The sequence below is a fragment of the Phytophthora sojae genome (genome assembly GCF_000149755.1).
Source record: "Phytophthora sojae unplaced genomic scaffold PHYSOscaffold_8, whole genome shotgun sequence".
NCBI classification, from domain to species: Eukaryota; Oomycota; class Peronosporomycetes; order Peronosporales; family Peronosporaceae; genus Phytophthora; species Phytophthora sojae.
Window position 1 is genome coordinate 1084727 of NW_009258122.1, and position 18444 is coordinate 1103170.

The window sequence follows — 18444 nt, forward strand, 5'->3', positions numbered from 1 at the left end:
AATTTTTTTACAATGTAAAAGAACCTCCAGACTTACCCTTCTTTCGCATAGCTCGTAGCTTTGCCATTCGCTCCTTCATTTCCGCCGAACCCTTCGCTGGGCGTTTCTTTGCTACTCCTACTCCATAACGACGACGAACCTCCTTTCGCATAGATCTGATTAGATCCTCATGTTCAGGCTTGGTAGCTTTTGATAGTAGGAACTTCTCTCCTGCATCGACCGCATCAGTGATGATTCCTCTACGTTTGGCATATCCAAGAGCATTCTTAGCAGCCTTCTTTACGTCAGCCATCGATACACGTCCTCCCTCCTTGTCGCTATCGGAGTCGTAAATACCGATTCCTGTTAGAGACTTAATTGCAGCTCGCGCGGGGATGGCAGCCGTTGGCTGACCGGCATACGTTGCTAACGCAGGAACGGCAGCATCAACGGCTTTGCTCAAGATTCCCGAATCTTTAGCGAATTTGAAAGCAGACTTGATCCCTCCCCACACCTTGGACCAAATAGAACCTCCTTGAGCCCTCTTGTATCCCTTCTTTACTTCGTGCTTGGTAATGTCAAGTCTGACACCGCGTCCAGCCTTACGAGCCTTAATAGCTTTCTCATAAGACGTCGGATGAAGGTGGATAACAGAGCCGCTACCCTTGAGTTCGTTTGATGTAAGACTAAGCTTACCGGTCTTGAAAGCTTTGCTAAGCTTTCGGGCAGGAATATCGCTTGAAATAGTTAGTTCGCGGTACATGTTTGCTATATACGTTGAATTAAAGAATAGTTAAATTTAAATCTTTCATATTTTTGAATACATCTGGCTTACGATATTGTTTCGAATAGAGCCACAGCATGCACCATATCCCACAATAATCACCATACGTACCTTGGTATTGCTTTGGATTGTATTTACCGACTCCATACTTTGTTGGGGCTGCCTCACCCATACTATCGAAATACTCCCCATCATGAACACATGTCCAATGTCCTACATCCATATTAGGTTGCCTCAACAAAATCAGATATGATCCTTTCTTTGGGAGCCGCTTTGTTATCTCACTTGACTCAAAAATATCATCAAGATGTATATTCATTTTTTTCGCAAGTTCAATGAGGTCATGATCAGATGTGATTGGTTTAATGAACTCCATAATAATTAATTTTGAGAAAGTATATTACATCCCATATAGAATCTCAACGATGAGTGAAACTCAATTATCCGACCAATATTTGTACCAGAGCTCGCTCAAGAGCGACCCGGAGATCAAGGTATCATCGGGCAAGCGTGTACCGTTTGTTATCGATCTCAACCAGGGATCGTATCAAAATGGTGTCATCACTATTGACGCAACAGCTCAACTGAATGGATCAGAAGGGTTTGCGAGCCTCCGTGATGCCTACATTATGCTTCCATACAAAGTATCGATGAAGAATGGTGCTACTGGTCAGACTCTACCTGCTAACCGCTTCTGCGCTACTCTAAAGTGTGGCAACTGGAATGTCATCGATAGCCTGAGTCTTGAACTAAATGGTAAGACCATCGTATCGATGGCCGACTACAAGCTCTTTTGGAACAACGTTCGCGCTCAGACCGGATATGTAGAGAAGCAGGGAGCGGAATCGTTCTTGTTCCCCGATGCTGCTCAGTCCGTCTCGTACAGCTCTGGAACTAATTCCCTCAACGGCGATGGCTATTCAAACACTGCTGCCTTTTCTTCAACTTTCACCACTTCTACTCCTGCTGGAGGAGCAACAATTGCTAATGACGGTCTCGTAAAGCGTCTGTTGTCGAACCCTCCTACTGCTGGCGTTGATTTCTCTTCGACGTGGCCTTCGGTGGGTGGAGCTGCTGCTTCTACCACCATTGCTAACCAAACTGCTCGTGGTGCATTTGTAGCTGGTGCTGCCACTGCTAACGCAATCATGGGTACATGGAACTACATGCTAAAGATCAAGCTATCCGATCTCCATCCTATCTTCAAGGAACTTGATTTAATGGCTAATCCCCAGATTCGTCTCCGTTTCCGCGTCAATCAGGGAACTTCTACTATCGCTGTAGATTCTACAAAGGGTATGTCTCTAACTTCTACTACCCTTGCTTCGGGCAATGTATGTCCTGTAATGGTCGCTGCCTCTTCCAGTGGTAATCCCATGGCTGGAGTGCTTGCTGCTTCTGCCGGATTCAGTATCTCTTGGGGCGCTGTAGTCAATGCTCTTGAACCTACTATCGATGGAACGTATATGCCTTTCACTACGGCTCGCCTGTATGTACCGTTTGTACATCTTGAGAATCCTCAGGCTATCATTTCTAAGCCGGTTAAGAAGGTTCGCTACAACGATTGCTACGCTCAGTGGTTCTATCAGCGGGCTGGTATTGGAAAGCAATCGACTCAGCATAACGCTTCCTTTGATCTACAGCTATCGGCAAGTGTTAAGAATGCGAAATACGTAGTTGTACTCCCTTTTGCTGAACAGACTGGTAATTTCGCTTCTGCTACTGTTCAGGAATTCCAATCTCCGTTCGATAGTTCTCCATGGACACTCCACCCAGGTAGTTCGATTCGCAACTTCAACGTGCGCATTGGTTCTACTCAGGTGTTCGACATTAGCCATGATTATGACTTCCATCACTTCCACAATGAGTTGGCTAAGATCTCTTCGATCAATGGTGATCTAACACCTGAATTAGTTAATGGTCTCCTTGACTATCAGACGTGGTCGCTAACTAACCGTGTCCTTATCGCTGACGTTAGTCGTCTGACTGAGCGTGATGTACCTCAAGCCATTCAGATTCAGGGTACCAACGCTGGATGTCAAGGCGTAAATCTGTTGGTCCTCGTGATCAGCGAACAGGAACTAACGTTCGATAGACTAACCGGCGAAATTTTAGAATTCTCAACCGCATAGGTTGTAGACCCCATTTTAGCTAACAAAAAAAATATTTTTTTCTTAGTTAAGCTCCTTGAGTAGCTTAGGACACTTCTCAATCACGAATTCGCTCTTGCGTAGGTAATCGATATATCCGGGATCCATTCGGCTAATCTGCTTGAGAGTCTTACCCCGATACTTCCCCCATGTCATCATATATGAATTATCGTTGCTGAGAAACTTGGAGTGAAGGAAAATCTTGATATCCTCACTAATGTTAAGGCTTGGTTGGTTGTGCATCCATCGACAGTATCCAGGATCATTCTTGAATACATCCTCAATGGATTGACCTTGTATTTTCCGAAAGTTAGTGTGTTCGACATGATGTATGTATGGTATCTATATAGATAGCCTCTTATTTTTTTGAAAAAAATAAATTATTTCTGAAAATGACGTCGTAATGTGCCAGTAATTATTAGGAGTTTCGTCTTACCCTCGCATGTGCGATCCTGCACGTCTACAGGGTCGCGCGGCTGCCCGCTCGCTAACAGACGCCTCCTCAAGCTCTCAGGTGGTTGAGAGGTCGCGTCGTTGAAATCGCTGCTGTCCCGAAAGAAGGTTTCAGGAATGTTCTCGGTGGTTAATTACGGTAAGAAATTATGAAAATAAAAAACTGCCGGTGTAACGTGCTGCCACCTACTACTCACGTTCCATATCCGCTACTTCGAGAAGTTTCTCAAGTCTCTGCTTCTCTCGGTTTCATCATTCGAGATCAAAACGCTCGAGATTTTCTTCGTCATTGAAAAAGGGGCACTATCCGATTTCAAGTTTTCCAAGATCACAGGCGAGGGGCTATTGGCAATTTTTCCAGACTGGGGTAAGGGCCAAGAAGCAGATCGAGTTAAGCTTGTTGGCATCCGAGATGTCAAAAGTTGGAACAGCATTACCGAAAGCGTCCATCCATGAGGTCACTGTACAGAGTATATTTCGGTTTTGCCTGATCTCAAACAAAAACAAACATCATTTTCTAGGCCATTAGGAACTCAATGACTGTGATGCACCTCACATATAAACGGAACGAACAAAAACAAACACGGTTGACATGTGCAATTGATAAAAATCGCTCTAGACCCTACTTCAGTAATTGTCTTGACCAGTTTCTTTCGAAGCTTGGCGCTGGTTAGACTCCATTTGCGAAAGTCCATCCAACCGCATGACCGAGTACATGCAGAGCCAAATCCAGTAAACCCAAGAGGAGTGGGTAGGACGCCATGAAGTGTTCAAGCGAAGAAATTTTCAGCGGCGCCTTGTGACAAGAAGAAATGAACATTAAAGTCGTAGGAAGTACATAGCTACCAATATCTCATTACCTTTCTATCACGACGACAGAAAACTTTCAAGTTGGTGAGCTCGGGGTTGTCGAAACGAACCGGCAATATCGTACTGACGTGGTTGTCGGAAGCCCAAGCATATTCGACCCAAATGTGGTCTCGACGGCCACTGAATATCTTCTTTATCAATCGTAACCTTGCAAATGCAAGCACAGCGGGATATCCCAAGACGCATCCTTAACCGCCAAAGCGGTCGTACGTGCCTGGCCCAGGTCCAGGTCCTTTTGCATGGTGAAGTCGGCGCGAGACAATGAGCGAGAACTGGTCGGCGCCGCCTCCAATAGTGAATTGTGGCGCTCTTCGGTCGCTAATCGAGCACTTTTCGGGGTAGATCGGAGTATTCGTTGACGAGGAACTGGGTGATGAAGACGGCCCAAAGCGAGATTCCACTGATGAACCGAACGGAACGATGACTAAGGGGCTGTTCTTGGCTTGGCTTTGTTTCGGTGAGGCCTCCTGGTTACTCGACGGTTTAGTTGGTGAGCTGTCTCCAGCTGCCAGTCCAGCCTTCCTACTTGAACGTCCACGGATGAACGACGTCGGTCTTCGGACTGAAAGACACCGACCAAAGCTGCTCTTCGGCTTCTGGGGCTTGACCGGAAAACTGGCTGGTGACTCGTTGTCCTTGACACTGTTGCTGTTATACGAGGCATTTCTCGTTTCTTCTTCCATCGACGATTGTGGTGAAAATCGTGGGGTATTGGCGAAAGAATGCCCCGCCATGCCCGTCTTCGAAGGTGAGTTCAGACGTTTATCCAGCCACGAGTCAAACCCCTGAACATGTGCCGGTGAGCTGCTAGCGCAAATATCATCCACTCGATCCTCATTATTCGTGATACTGCCTCGATTCTCAGGGGCTGCAGTACTCGCGCTCGATGTGAGACTTCCCCTCCGAGTGAAGGTGGATCGCCTGCATTCCCTCCGACGCGGGGATCGACGTTGCAACTCTCGATCTCGATCCACTTCGCTCTCTTCGTCATCGTCTCTTGCCTTTACCACAGTGGGGCGAATGTAGACCCTGTAGTTCACCATGAACTGGTAGTAAGCAGGTTGTCGAGATGGAATAGCAGACGGTGAAAGTTCGTCCATGAGAGAAAAGTTCCACCTGCTCACCGAGTCATTACCACCGTTTGGCTCCGGGGAGACTTCAGGTGACGTACGAGAGGTGCTTTCTCGAGCCTCGCAGTTGCTGGAGCTGCTGATTCCGGGCTTAGTGGTAAACACCAGCATGGTGTATCGATCCCCTGCATCAACATGGGCCAGTCCGAGACGAATTGGATCGGGTTTGGCAGCCGCTACGAGTTCACGCAGACTCGAAACGCGCGATAAAGACGAAGAAGGTGAACCACACGATGCAGTCTTGGGTGCTCGAAGATCCATGTACGCGAGTAATCTCGGCTTTGGCAGGAAGGATTTCGTCCCGTGTTGCGTGTTAACCGACAGCGGGAGTCCGAGTTGCTCGAGAGCGTTGTCGCCCCACACAAACATTCGGTCGCGGTCGTCGAGCGCCAGCGTCATATTCTGCTTCGCTACCATCGTGCGAACGGTGACACGGTGGGCCGAGCCTTTGAGGATCCCCACAGGGTGTGGGACCCACACGCTGTTGTCAACGACATCAACGGTGGAATCTCCCTCCAAGTCGAGTCCAAGCTGCCCTTCAGCCCCTCGACCCCACGTGTAGACGAATCCAGTACGAGATGTCGCGGTAGAATGCGCCGTACCGCAGCCTATCGCAGTCACTGCTAGATCCTTGAAAAAGGCGATTTGTCGAGGAACCCACTCACTCACTGCAGTGCCATGTCCTAGCTGTCCGTCCACGCCATTCCCCCACGAGAACACGTCTCCTGTGGCTGATAACGCCAGGTTGTGCGTACTACCCGCGCATATTGCAGTGATGGTCGGAGGAGTCATGCACCCGTTGTTGCCTGCAATTCCGACACCAGGTACGTTAGCGGCTGCTAACCACGTTGTCAACAACGCTCCTTCGTTTCGGTCTCTCTCGTCTCCAAGACCAAGTCGGCCGTTCATTCCATCGCCGAAGGAGATAATCCCCGTCTTGGATTTCGTCGTCGTGCGTCTGCTGTCGGAGTTCCCTCCCTGAGTCCGAATCGCTAGAGCCAAAGTGTGTCGATCCCCGCAGCTCACGTCCGTGAACCGCACTTCGTCATCGTCTTCGACAGTCACTATGGTGCTCTGTGGCTTGCGGTGGGTGGTTGGCCCAGGACCAGTAGCAAGTAGCGTCGACCACTTCATTCTCACTATGGCAGCAACGCTGGTGTTGTTCTCATCGCCCGTACCAAGACGGCCGTACGACCCACAGCCAAACATGTACAGATCGCCAGTATCCAACACGAATCCTCCATGGGTATTCCCACACGAGAGACGTAAGATACGTCTTCGTGGTTGCAGACAGAATGGAGCGGACATCGGCATGGGCACCGTCACGTGAGGTCGGTCGTGGCCTTGGCCCAGTTGTCCGTACGTGTTGTCGCCGAAAGAATACGCTCGGCCGTCTTCACAGAGCAGACAACTCCAGCCAGAGCCACAACTTACTTGGACGATTGGAGAGTCAAAATCGGCTGCGATTTCGTGCACAGCGGACGGATGAGCGCTGTTATCTGCAGGGTGCGGCTTTGCTTTCGTCGTCTTCATGTGCGTCCAGTCTCCTAGTATGCAGATCGTGTACTCGTGTGAGTCGAGTGACTGAGAATCTCCTCCATTACCGCCGCGTTTGGCTGTCGACGCGGTAACAGCGGAGCTGGTGTCTGAAGCGGATTGAGCTGGCATCGCACGAGCACACGAGAAATTTCTCTTCACGACGACAATGATGGAGCCTTGCGAGGCTATATCCGTTCGTGACCCGGAAACTGGGATCATGCGAGCATCGTGATATTCTTACTTTTGGTAAGTTATGCACAGTTTGCCAGAAACGACGTGTTTGCGGAACTTGAGACTTGCATCAGATACGAACTCTCCAAGCAACGAACGAGCAGACCGAGGAAATTTTGTCTGCACGAAAAACAAACTGCTCACCTGCTGTTTGTCAGAGCCCACACTCGTTTATCATAATGACCGAATCTTTTGTGTATCACAGCGAGCGCTGTTTGTTGCAGCGCTCGTAAACATCAAATCACGTGGGTCTCACTGCGTCCGTAATCGACTTCTTCTCATTTTTGCTTTGGCCATGTCAGCGCCACCCAAACCCGACGCGGTGTTCCTCGCCGAGGTGGAAGAGTTCCTGCTCTCATGTGACTTGCCGGCGTTTCCTTCGCTCCAGGCTCTTGATTCGGGGGAACTGGATGCGGCCGCAACTTCCATGCAAGAGCCTCGACACCAAACGGACAGCACAGTCTTCGGCAGAGCATCAAGAGGAAGGGGAAAGACACTGAGCATCGCGGATGCTGCCGCGAAGCTCGAGCAGGAACGAGCGAAGGATCGAAGGCGACGCAGCGCCTATCGAGAGCGACAGCGACAGGAAAAGGAGAGTCTCAAGCAGCAGGTCGGAAAACTCACTGTGCAGTCAAAAGGCCTACAGAAGGCGAAGGAGCGCAACAAGTCGACGCTATCAGCGTCCTGGGAATCGATGACGAAGCGACAATTGCAAGCTCGACTGAGCGCCGAGGCGGAGCAGCGCCGATTTTTCACGGCGATTGATTCTCAAGCTGCGTTGATCCACGAACTCCGCGACTTCATGCACGAACTTACATCTAAGGAAAGCAAAAACTTGCTGGACGGTGACACGCGCCATAGACACAAGAGAGTACGCATCGAACCGTCCGATGCGGCCTTCTACGAGGCTTACGTGCAAGAACTCGACGCGATGTACGCCAAAACCGATGCAGTGTTGAGCTCGTGCGCATTGGACACGACGACTGCGGGCTGGGATGACCCGAAACAGCAGTGGAGAGAGGAAGGCAAGGGAGGCTTCTACATGTTTGTCGACAAGCAGATCGTGCCTTTCGGCTTCAAGGAGACCAGCGATACGCTTTGGGAGGTAGGACGTCTGCTACATCGCCAAGAAGACCGACAGGTTTACCACGGTATTCCCAACACCGTGGCGTTCAAATTCCGCAACACCGCTCAGTTGAACTCTAGTCGGGTCGTGTCGGTACTGCAACATGTTGTGAGCCGGCGGTACGATGATGACGGCAAGATGGTGATCGTGTGGCGCTCGTTCACTGAGGGGGAAGGATTATTCACTGGCATGCACGCTGATGAGACTGGGTGGTGCGTGACGACCCCTTTATTGAGCTCTCCACTGCCAGGAACGCTGCTTAGGGTGGTCATGCGTCACGTGCCGATGCACTTCGATTCGGCTTCGACGCAGGGAGACTCGTCGAAGCAGTTTACGGCTCTCATGTTGGAGACTGGGACCGAGGATGCCGTCCAGGTCACCAACGCGCTCGAGAAGCTTCTTCTTAACGAGCAGATTGTGACCCCGTCAGTATAGCTGGTGGTATCATTCTCCACTTGACCGGGTCAAATTTGGTGTTGTCTTCCATCGATTCGAGGCTCTTTGTGATGCGTTCTCTAGCTGCTCTTCCCACCCTCAATACCCAGACTGATGCTCAATACATTTCGCCTTTGCCAGTCAACGAGTTCGCGGAATCTGCCGTTATTGCATGCAGAATTATTTCCCCCAAGTAGCACGGAAGGGAAATACGCCCAGGATGCGAAGATTGAGCTCTTCGTTGGTTAATGCTGCCAACTCTTCACCCTACCAGTACGAATCGTGTCAAAAAGAAACGGCAATAGTCTGCAATTCGGTCAAGCCGTGGGAAAGCTCGAGGAATGCAGCGTAAGCAGCGGAAACTGAGGCGTTATCTATCTACACTTTGGTAGCTTCAGCGAGGACGTGCTCGGTATTTAGGGGTCACAGTAAGAGACATCGTTTATCGAAGCTCGTGCTTCTGATGACCTTTCCCCCTACAGGAGAAAGCCTATTAACGCTATTTTGGTTGCGTCCAACGTGTCCACTTCGTCGTGTGTAGCGCGCGGGATGGAAGGAAGGAAAGCCGAGTTGCGAATTGGCACAGCCAAGCGCAAATGACGCCCAGCACTAGAGATCCATACCGCCAGTCTCCCTTCTTACCACCGACGAACTCTCCTCGATCCGAAATGAGAACCGTAGACTGGAGTGATCTCTCGAACTGGCGCAAGGCATGCCTTGCAGTGTTTGCGGTGCTTGTTGTTGCAGCAGCGCTCACGATCTCACTCATCGTGACACAACAGTCCGACACCGAGCAGACATATCCTCAAGAGGCAGATGCATCCAACAACACCGCATCTAACATCTCCACCGACAACAAATTCGCAGACAACAACGCTCAGGAACTCGCAACGCTTCAACCGAAGCCACTGTTCTTCTTCCTGGGCGACTCGATCACGGAGGAGGCTATCGACCCAGCGAAGGGCGGCTACATTCCGCTGCTGGTGAACAAGGTGTCACGTTCGGCCGATGTCGTCGCTCACGGACTGTCGGGCTACACGACAAGGTACATGCGCTGCCATTGTGTTGTGTTTTATCGACACGTTTCACCCGTTTGTGCATGTTATAGGTGGGTGCTCAAGTACGCGATGCCAGTCGTCGAGGATGAAATCAAAAGCCACACGTTCACCCCAACGCTAGTCACGATCTGGTTCGGAACCAATGACGCCGTCATAATGAACGGTAGCAGAGCAGAGAAGCACGTCCCGGTCGACTCGTACAAGGAGAACCTGGTTGAAATCGTGCGCAGATTCCAGACACTGGTCCCTGCCGCCGATATCCTGTTGGTCACCCCACCGCACGTTGACGACGCCGCCCAACTCAAACATGCAGAGGAGGATACAGGGAAGTGGAATGGTGTAGTGGATCGATCCAACGCCCGATCGGGGATGTATGCTCGTGCATGCGTCGAAACGGCCAAGGCAATCGACATTCCCGTGCTAGACTTGTACTCGTACTTCAACGCCATGAACGCGTCCACACGGAATGCGCTGCTGTGGGACGGGTTGCACTTTAGCCCGGAAGGGCATGAGATTGTGGTAGAGCTGTTCCTCAACAAAACGCAAAGCGAGTTCCCCGCCGTAGCCAAAGCGCTCGATTCCTGGAAGATCATAAGTTCCAGCGTGTTGTCCGAGAGGGATCCATGGGTACCACCAAGCAGTACGAACGAGACGGCGAGTTAGTATCTATCTTTGAGTGTTATAGTCCTAATTCATCACGGAAGTAGAAAGTTTGTTGACTAACTACAGTAGATCGGAGATATCATTCATACCAAGAGCGTGAATTGAACGTCCAGAGCTGGATGAAACAGGATAATATCGAATACCTCAATGGGGGTAACCCAACATCGTAGCGCACCAGCAAACAATACAGCAATACAATAAATCTTAGCACTGACGAATCGCTCCCAGCTCTGGGGCAATGGGGATCGCAGGTTCCGGCTCCGCGGACACGCTCACTTCAACTTACCAGCGCGATATTGTTTAAAACGCTCGTTTAAAACAATGATCGACTTGGCCACAAACCGACGACGGCAAGCAACGATTGTGGTGCGTGCCCGCGGTGCAATCAAGTCCACCCAGCTGAACTCGGCCCAGCTTTCCGCTGCACAAACGGCCATTTGCGCTGCAAAGTGGCTGCGAAAGCGTGGCGGCGGGTGTGCGCTCGGCCACGCAAATGCTGTCCACTCGTTGGGGCTGCAGAGCCGTGGCTGGCAACAACACCTCACCTCACCGCGCGCAAGCAGGCACACGTTGAAGGGAGTGGTGCCCGTCGACGCCAAGTGTCGGACCGTGAGCTCACTCTCCTCCAGTGGGGCCTCTCTTCCCTATGAACGTCTTGCTGACGTTAAACAATGGCGCGGGGCCCCGGTGGCGATGAGTCTAGAGGAGGAGAAGTTACTCTCTTCACGGTACTGTAAAGCTAACTAAAGTCTGCTTTTACGCACGCCGCTGCTGTCGTCGATACGTTTGTCGACTTCGACGAGCATCGTCGATCCTTAGAGCCGTCTCGGTGGCCGCGCTGACGGCAGCCTTTCCAGAAGGTGGCGGAGCATGGATGGATGGAATAGCTCTTCAACTCTTCAAGATAATGATCGTTTTGCTAACGGACGCGAAGGGATAGCCCCTGTAGCGGCACTTTACCCCCATGAGGCGGCGACTTCGAGCTCGGCAGTGCTGATCAGTAGAGTGTCAGCGCCGACCACTTCAGGTGCTCGTTGCCGCTGTTGTTCTAATCGTTTGATCGCAAGTTCACAAGTTGCATACCGACGACCCGACCGGAAGCGCAATATTTGCATTACACAGCCAATCGGAGCGCTCGACTAGTGCAATTCTCACCGCCCATTGGCCGATCAAGTTTGGCGCCAAGTAGCCAGCAATTTGACGTGCGTGGCCATCTGGTTCGGGGCAGTGCTGCAGCATCGTATAAGACGAACGAGGCCGCAGAGGCAGAGAGCGAGAGCGCTACGACAGCGCAGCGCAGCTCCAGCGCCGGGCGATCCTCCCCGCCAGCAGTCCGCAGCTAGACCGACACTTTCACGGCGCCACACACGTGGGCGTTTCCGTCTCCTGTCGCCGCCCGAAGACGAAGCGCAGGTAACTTCGGCAACTCTTGCCTGCCTTCTTCTCTCTTTTTCCACCCTCCGGGTTGCAACGTTTAGGCTAGTGCTAACCGTCTCCGCTTTTCCCTTAAACTTCCATCCTACAACCCAATCTACACAAAAGGAAAACATCTCCTGCCTTCATTTCCGCATTTGCTGGGGACCGGACGACCATCACTCTGCAGCACCGATGGGCCGAGCGCGCACTCTGAGCCGCCGGCGCGCGCAGAGCGGCGCGTCCAGCGAGGAGTCCTGGCAGGGCCAGTCGCTCACGGCCAGCGAGCGCGCCTACATGATCCGCAAGGCCAAGGAGGCGTCCGTGGCGCTCGTGGACCACGCGCACACGCTGGACGGACCCGTGCAGTGGCACTACACGGGCAAGTTCCGCGGCATCCAGATGTACCGTGGCGAGGGCAGCTACGACCGCGTGGGCACGGCCGGCACCGAGTTCCTGTGCGGCGTCACGACCATGATGGGCACGATCGAGGAGGTGGCCAGCTACTTCGACCAGCAGTCGACGGCGCGCATGGTGGCCAAGAAGGCGGAGGACGTGCTGGACTGCGGCGTGCTCTACTCGCTCGTGCAGGGCGGGCCGGACAACCCGTTCTACCGGGTCTCGGCCAAGTACCAGCTCTACGAGGGGCCCTCGGCCTTCTCGCGCGAGCGCGACTACTGCTACCTCGAGTGCCAGAACACGTTCCGTCACGCGTCAGGTAGAAGGGGGTGGGTGCTGAGCATGCACTCGATCAAGCTGCCCAGCTGCCCCGAGCTGGACGGCGTGGTGAGAGGAAGCATGTACCAGTCCGGGTACGTGTTCGTGGAGGCCGAGAGAGAGGGATACATGGACGTCATGCACAGCCTGCAGATCAACTTCAAGAGCACCAACCGCCTGCCGCACTTCCTGCTGAACTCGGCGCTCAAGCGGCGCATCTTGTCCGTCGTGACGATCAGCAGGGAGATCCAGACGGCGAGAATGGGGCGGCAGACTCTGCTCAAGAAGAAGGACCTGATGCCCAAGCGAGCCCGAGCGCTGTGCGTCAATTGCTCGCGCAAGTTCTCGTTATTTGTGCGGAAGACGAGATGTCGTGTGTGCGGTGAAGTGGTGTGCCAGCCGTGCGCCCCGCAGGTGATGATCTCCACCAAGCGCGGGCCCGTGAAAACGCGGGTGTGCACCAAGTGCAATCATTTGTCGGCGGGTGATGAGTATGAGCCTGTCGGAGCGTTGCCGAATCCCCACAGCGGTGCTGACCCGAGGCGGGGGCAGAATGAGACCCGGTACTCGGACATTTTGCAGGATCAAGATAACCCGGACATGTACCACGAGGAAGATGAAGACAGCATGGACGAGGACGGAGACGAGGACGGCCTCGAAGAGCAGTCGGACTACAGCGTGTTTGCCGCTTCCCGTTTCACAGATGCAAGCCGCGATTCCGTTGCAACAAGTCGTTTTGGTGCTTCGCGCAGCAACTTTGAAAGCCATTTTGAGAGCCATTTCGAGGGGTCAAGTCAGTTCGGCGGTACCAACAGTGAGCTCGACGACAGTCAGTATTACGATGGTGGTGGTAGCGAGGAAAGTTTCGTGAGTGGCGTGAGCGGCACCAGCACTTCGTACTGGCACGGAGGAAACAGTGCCACAAGCAGTGCGATGGGTTCGAACCAGGCCAGTAGTGTTAAGCCCACGGACGGGTACATTTACGATCCTCAAGCCTCCACAACGAGCAGTAACTTCTATGGTGCAAGTAACTATGGGAGCGATTTTGGTGCAAGCCAATACTCGGCCAATGAAGAGCCCGCTAAGCGACCGGGTAGGTACAATGCAGCAGCACCTATCCCCGAAGACGAGCCCACCAGCCATCGTGGATACACCATCAGTCCCGATGCTAGCTACAATTCGAGTTCAGACTATAACTCGACCCAGGGCACTAACTACAACTCGACCCAGGCTCCGAATTACAACTCGACCCAGGTGTCGGACTTCAGCTCGACCCAGGGCCCCGGTTACAACTCGACTCAGGTGTCGGACTTCAAGGCAACGCAAGGCACAGGTTACGATATCAGTCCGAATGCAAGTCACGCTAGCAAGACAGTGTCGATCCAAAACCTCGCCAAGGCTCGCTCGGCGCGCTACGGGATCAAGAGCGAGTTTCCCCCTTCGCCACCCCCGCCACCACCACTCTCTCCTCCGCCCGAAGAAGTTAACGAGGACGAAGAAGAAGATAGCCCCTTGCACCTTGGTGCGCTGAAGACGGATAACTCCAGGAATCCCAAGGACCGAAAGCCCAAGGGTATTGCTGCTCGTAAAATGTTTACACCTCCGCCGCCGAAGGAAGGACGTCGTGAGAATGATGGAAGGCCTTCGTCGAACCGCGTCCCTAGAGTTCCCCGAAGCAAGGGGTTTGCCGCCGCAGCAATCAGTAGTAACAAGGACTCTCGGGTTTCTCAGGCTAGTTCAAGAGACTCGCGAGGCTTCGGCAATACCCGGTCGTCGGCAATTCTGGAGCAAATGCGCCGGAACCGCCGTCGAACGCCCCAATCAACCTCCGAAAGCGAGCAATCTACAGCAGCACTGAAGTCCTTGGAAGAGGAACACTTGAACAGAATGCGCGAGATTGAGCGAATGCAGGAGATTGCAAGGGAGAAAGCAGCGCGGCGATCGATGGCGTCTGACGCGAGTCGCTCCTCCATGCAGAACTCTCAACGTTCGCAACGCGGTGTGCGTTCCCAGGGTAGCCGCGGTAGTGCCCCTAGACAGCAGTCGGATTCGTTCCGCCGCAGCGCACGCAATTCACTGCCTCACTCCCCGCCCGCGACTAAGAAGCAACAGGATAAATTCCGTCGCAGTGCTCGCAGCTCGCGCAGTTCTCGAAGATCACCGCCTCACTCTCCGCCGGCGGCAAAAAATCAAGACAAGTTCCGCCGCAGCGCTCGCAATTCGCCTCCCCACTCCCCGGTTGGGCTCCCAGCATCTCCGATCGGGCCGCCGCCTGAATCTCCTCCTGGGCCACCGCCGGGGTCCCCTCCTGGTGCACCCCCTAGCATGCGAGGGCGTCGGCTTCCGCTCAACGGGTCATTTAACCAGCGCGCGAACCGCTCGTTTGGCCGTCAAACGGATGCCAGCAGCGACTTCAGGAACAGTCGGCAGCTCTTGTCGAACCGATCGAATGGTGCTTTCGCCAACTCGGGTGCCCGAAGCGAAGACCTCATGTTCAATTCCCAGCGGTCTGGATTCCAGAACAGCAAAGGTAGTAACTCTTCATTCCGTGGTCGGCGCATGGACTCATCTCAAACGTCGAGCAAAGGAAGCGGTTCCTCGTTTGGTGGTAGCCGGCGGTTGGATGCCTCTCAGCTCTCCAATGCCCCGATGTCGACGCATCCGGACGACCTTGCTTTTGACGTGTCTCAACTTTCGGTTGACAAGTCGAAGTTCTCCAGCAGCTTCGCCATCCTGGAGACTCCTGGCGAGTCGGCAGACCACGTTGCTATGATGGAAAGACCAAGCGCCGAAGGTGGATCAAACTCGTCATCGTCATTCGATGAGTACTTACCGAGTCAATCTTCAGCAGGTATGGCGCATCATATCAGCTCTATTAGAGCTCGGGCTCCCTATCAGCTTCCGGACGAGGAACCGCGTCCTTCAGATGAACTCCGTAAGAGACAAGAAGAACACCGTAAGCGGATGGAGGAGCTTACCAGAATAGCTGCGAATCACTTCGACGAGGACAACGTTCGCGACAGCGTATCGACTCTCGGCGGTCTCCACGACAGCTCGATCAGCCTTTCTTCTGGAAACCACTTCGGTGATAGCACGATCAGCTCGATCAGTTCTGCCAGCTCTGTTGACATTGATGATGTTGATTTCGACTTCGAATCTCGCCCTCTTGGACGCACAAAGCGTAGTGGCACGATTCCGTTTGCGTCGGAGAACCTGGATCAAGTACCGGATGTAGAGGACGAGGAGCAAAGTGAGGGACCGGATGATTCTGACACTTCGTTCCGGTTGAGCGAAGGCCCTATGGAGGATGAGGACGACGACTTTGAGCCAACTGATGCTAGCTCGGCGTACCGGGCGATTAAGAAGCCGACCGACCCCATCGACCCAAGACAACCGATGCACTCGTACCAATCGCGTGAGAAGCCGATCGAACACGAGCCCGCAAACGGAACGGGGGTTGCAGGTTCGACTTACCGCATGAGCGAACAGTCTGCCGAGGGTGATCGCTCGAGTGTGTCAGACGGCGCTGACTCGTCGTACCGCATGAGTGATGAGTCTGTGAAGCATGAGCAAGGGCAGAATGAAGGACACGTCAACTCGGCAAACCGACCGATTAAAGAGTCTATCAACGACGAACGCCAGGGTGGTTATATTAACTTGACAATCCTGCCTAGTGAGAGACTCACCAAGCTCAAGCGTGAGCCTGCTACCCAAGCGAATACCCAGAAGCTCGCTCGTGAGCCTGCTACCCCAGCGAGTACCCAGACGCATGCACGTGAGCCTGCTATCCAAGCGAACATCCAGAAGCACACACGTGACAGCGCATCTGATGATGTTGAACCAGTACACGTCCTGATTGAAAAGTTTGAGAACATGGGTGGTATCCGTCCATATCGTCTAGATGAGGAGTCTGTGAAGCACGAAAGCGAGCACGATAAGTCAACGTCCCGTCCGAGCGAGGAGTCTCTAGAGCGCGACAGTGAACAGGGTGGTCGTGACCAAACATACCGTCCAAGCGAAGAATCCGTGGAACGCGAGAGCGAGCAAGGTGGTGCTACGCAAGCACACCGTCCTAGTGAGGGATCGGTGGAGCGGGAGAGCGATCAAGGTGGTGCTACGCAAGCATACCGTCCGAGTGAGGAATTTGTGGATCACGAGAGCGGACACGAAGATGCTAAGCCTACGTACCGTTTAAGCGACGAGTCTGTGGAACGTGACAATGAACAGGAGGATGGTAAGCCTGCAGATCGCGTGAGCGAGTCATCAATTGAGGGGGAAAGCGAGCAAGTGCGTGCAGCATCTCCTTTCAGTGATACTTCACGCAGCAGTGAACAGCGGAGCGCACACCGGTCGAGTGTTGGGTCTGAGTCCGAGCCGGAAGATGCTGATGCAAATTACCGCCTGAGCGGTGAGCCGACGACACCAGCAAAGGGTAAATTCAAGTCACAGTCTTTTGAGAAGATCGTTGGTGATGCCTCAAGTCCGGTTTCAGCAGAGTTCAATTCGCCAAAGGCAGAATTCTCGAACACGATGTCCATGAATGAACTCGCCTCACCTCGCGATTCGTCCGTGTCGGACCTCGACGAAGACCTGATGAACCGTCCGACGAATGAGCTGTTCGAGATGGTCCGCGCGAACCGAGCCCTGCAAACGGCTGACTCCACGAACGTGATGGAGGCGAGCCACGTGCGTCGTATGGAAGCAAGCCACGTACGGCGTATGGATGAGTTGAACCGGATTGCGCAGGATCACCTTGGCGACCGCATTTCCAACTTCGATGAAGAGATGCTTGGCAGCTCGCAGCAGTCCGTGAAGACTGCTCCTAAGCTCCAAGCCGAGGGAGATGCAGGCAATGATGAGTTTCAAGCCTCGAGAAAACTCTCTGAGGTGGAGGAGCAGCATTCTGACGAGGACAGCGACAGTTCTATTGGTTCACCTCGCGGCTCAGCCGAGTTTACCCAGCAGGACATGAAGGACGCGGTACCGGAGTACCATTCACCGAAGGCGGAGTTCTCGAACACGATGTCTATCGACGACCTCACCTCTGCTCGCAGGTCTTCCGCATCGGACCTTGACGAAGACCTGATGAACCGTCCGACGAATGAGCTGTTCGAGATGGTCCGCGCGAACCGGGCCCTGCACTCGGCTGACTCCACGAACGTGATGGAGGCGAGCCACGTGCGTCGTATGGAAGCAAGCCACGTACGGCGTATGGATGAGTTGAACCGGATTGCGCAGGATCACCTTGGCGACCGCATTTCCAACTTCGATGAAGAGATGCTTGGCAGCTCGCAGCAGTCCGTGAAGACTGCTCCTAAGCTCCAAGCCGAGGGAGATGCAGGCAATGATGAGTTTCAAGCCTCGAGAAAACTCTCTGAGGTGGAGGAGCAGCATTCTGACGAGGACAGCGACAGTTCTATTGGTTCACCTCGCGGCTCAGCCGAGTTTACCCAGCAGGACATGAAGGACGCGGTACCAGAGTACCATTCACCGAAGGCGGAGTTCTCGAACACGATGTCTATCGACGACCTCACCTCTGCTCGCAGGTCTTCCGCATCGGACCTTGACGAAGACCTGATGAACCGTCCGACGAATGAGCTGTTCGAGATGGTCCGCGCGAACCGGGCCCTGCACTCGGCTGACTCCACGAACGTGATGGAGGCGAGCCACGTGCGTCGTATGGAAGCAAGCCACGTACGGCGTATGGATGAGTTGAACCGGATTGCGCAGGATCACCTTGGCGACCGCATTTCCAACTTCGATGAAGAGGCGTTTGGCAGCTCGTACCAGCCTGCGAAGAAGGCCCCCAAGTTCCAGCCGCAGAGTTCCCAACTTGTTCTAGGTGAAGGAGGCCAGGCTGTGGACGAATTCTTTGCGTCCATGGTGGCTCCCAGTA

General features: G+C 53.4%; 7 protein-coding genes across 7 annotated transcripts in view; 4 read left to right on the forward strand and 3 right to left on the reverse strand.

Moving 5' to 3' along the window:
* Positions 1-7: 7 nt before the first annotated feature.
* Positions 8-742, reverse strand: PHYSODRAFT_518956 (hypothetical protein; the record flags this gene model as incomplete). The annotated part of the gene is made up of 1 exon (XM_009535143.1): positions 8-742. The coding sequence occupies one exon, from the start codon at positions 740-742 to the stop codon at positions 8-10; it is 735 nt and encodes a 244-aa protein (XP_009533438.1).
* A 19-nt stretch (positions 743-761) lies between these two features.
* On the reverse strand, positions 762-1151 carry PHYSODRAFT_520733 (hypothetical protein; the record flags this gene model as incomplete). Its single annotated transcript, XM_009535144.1, has 1 exon — positions 762-1151. A coding segment is annotated over one exon (390 nt), but the record flags the coding sequence as incomplete, so codon positions are not given.
* Positions 1152-1188: 37 nt separating this feature from the next.
* PHYSODRAFT_520952 (hypothetical protein) lies at positions 1189-2895 on the forward strand (the record flags this gene model as incomplete). Its single annotated transcript, XM_009535145.1, has 2 exons — positions 1189-2265; positions 2314-2895. The coding sequence occupies 2 exons, from the start codon at positions 1189-1191 to the stop codon at positions 2893-2895; spliced, it is 1659 nt and encodes a 552-aa protein (XP_009533440.1).
* Positions 2896-5432: 2537 nt separating this feature from the next.
* PHYSODRAFT_519309 (hypothetical protein) lies at positions 5433-6899 on the reverse strand (the record flags this gene model as incomplete). The annotated part of the gene is made up of 1 exon (XM_009535146.1): positions 5433-6899. A coding segment is annotated over one exon (1467 nt), but the record flags the coding sequence as incomplete, so codon positions are not given.
* An 802-nt stretch (positions 6900-7701) lies between these two features.
* Positions 7702-8667, forward strand: PHYSODRAFT_403496 (hypothetical protein; the record flags this gene model as incomplete). Its single annotated transcript, XM_009535147.1, has 1 exon — positions 7702-8667. A coding segment is annotated over one exon (966 nt), but the record flags the coding sequence as incomplete, so codon positions are not given.
* A 698-nt stretch (positions 8668-9365) lies between these two features.
* On the forward strand, positions 9366-10528 carry PHYSODRAFT_563599 (hypothetical protein; the record flags this gene model as incomplete). The annotated part of the gene is made up of 2 exons (XM_009535148.1): positions 9366-9742; positions 9806-10528. The coding sequence occupies 2 exons, from the start codon at positions 9366-9368 to the stop codon at positions 10416-10418; spliced, it is 990 nt and encodes a 329-aa protein (XP_009533443.1). The 3' UTR covers positions 10419-10528.
* A 1498-nt stretch (positions 10529-12026) lies between these two features.
* PHYSODRAFT_519429 (hypothetical protein) overlaps positions 12027-18444 on the forward strand; it is a gene marked incomplete at both ends in the record, with an annotated part of 12277 nt that continues 5859 nt past the window's right edge. The window contains 4 exons of the mRNA XM_009535914.1: positions 12027-13802; positions 13866-14599; positions 14759-17080; positions 17423-18358. Coding sequence (XP_009534209.1) covers positions 12027-13802; positions 13866-14599; positions 14759-17080; positions 17423-18358 — 5768 coding nt within the window. The remainder of the gene's footprint in view (positions 13803-13865; positions 14600-14758; positions 17081-17422; positions 18359-18444) is intronic.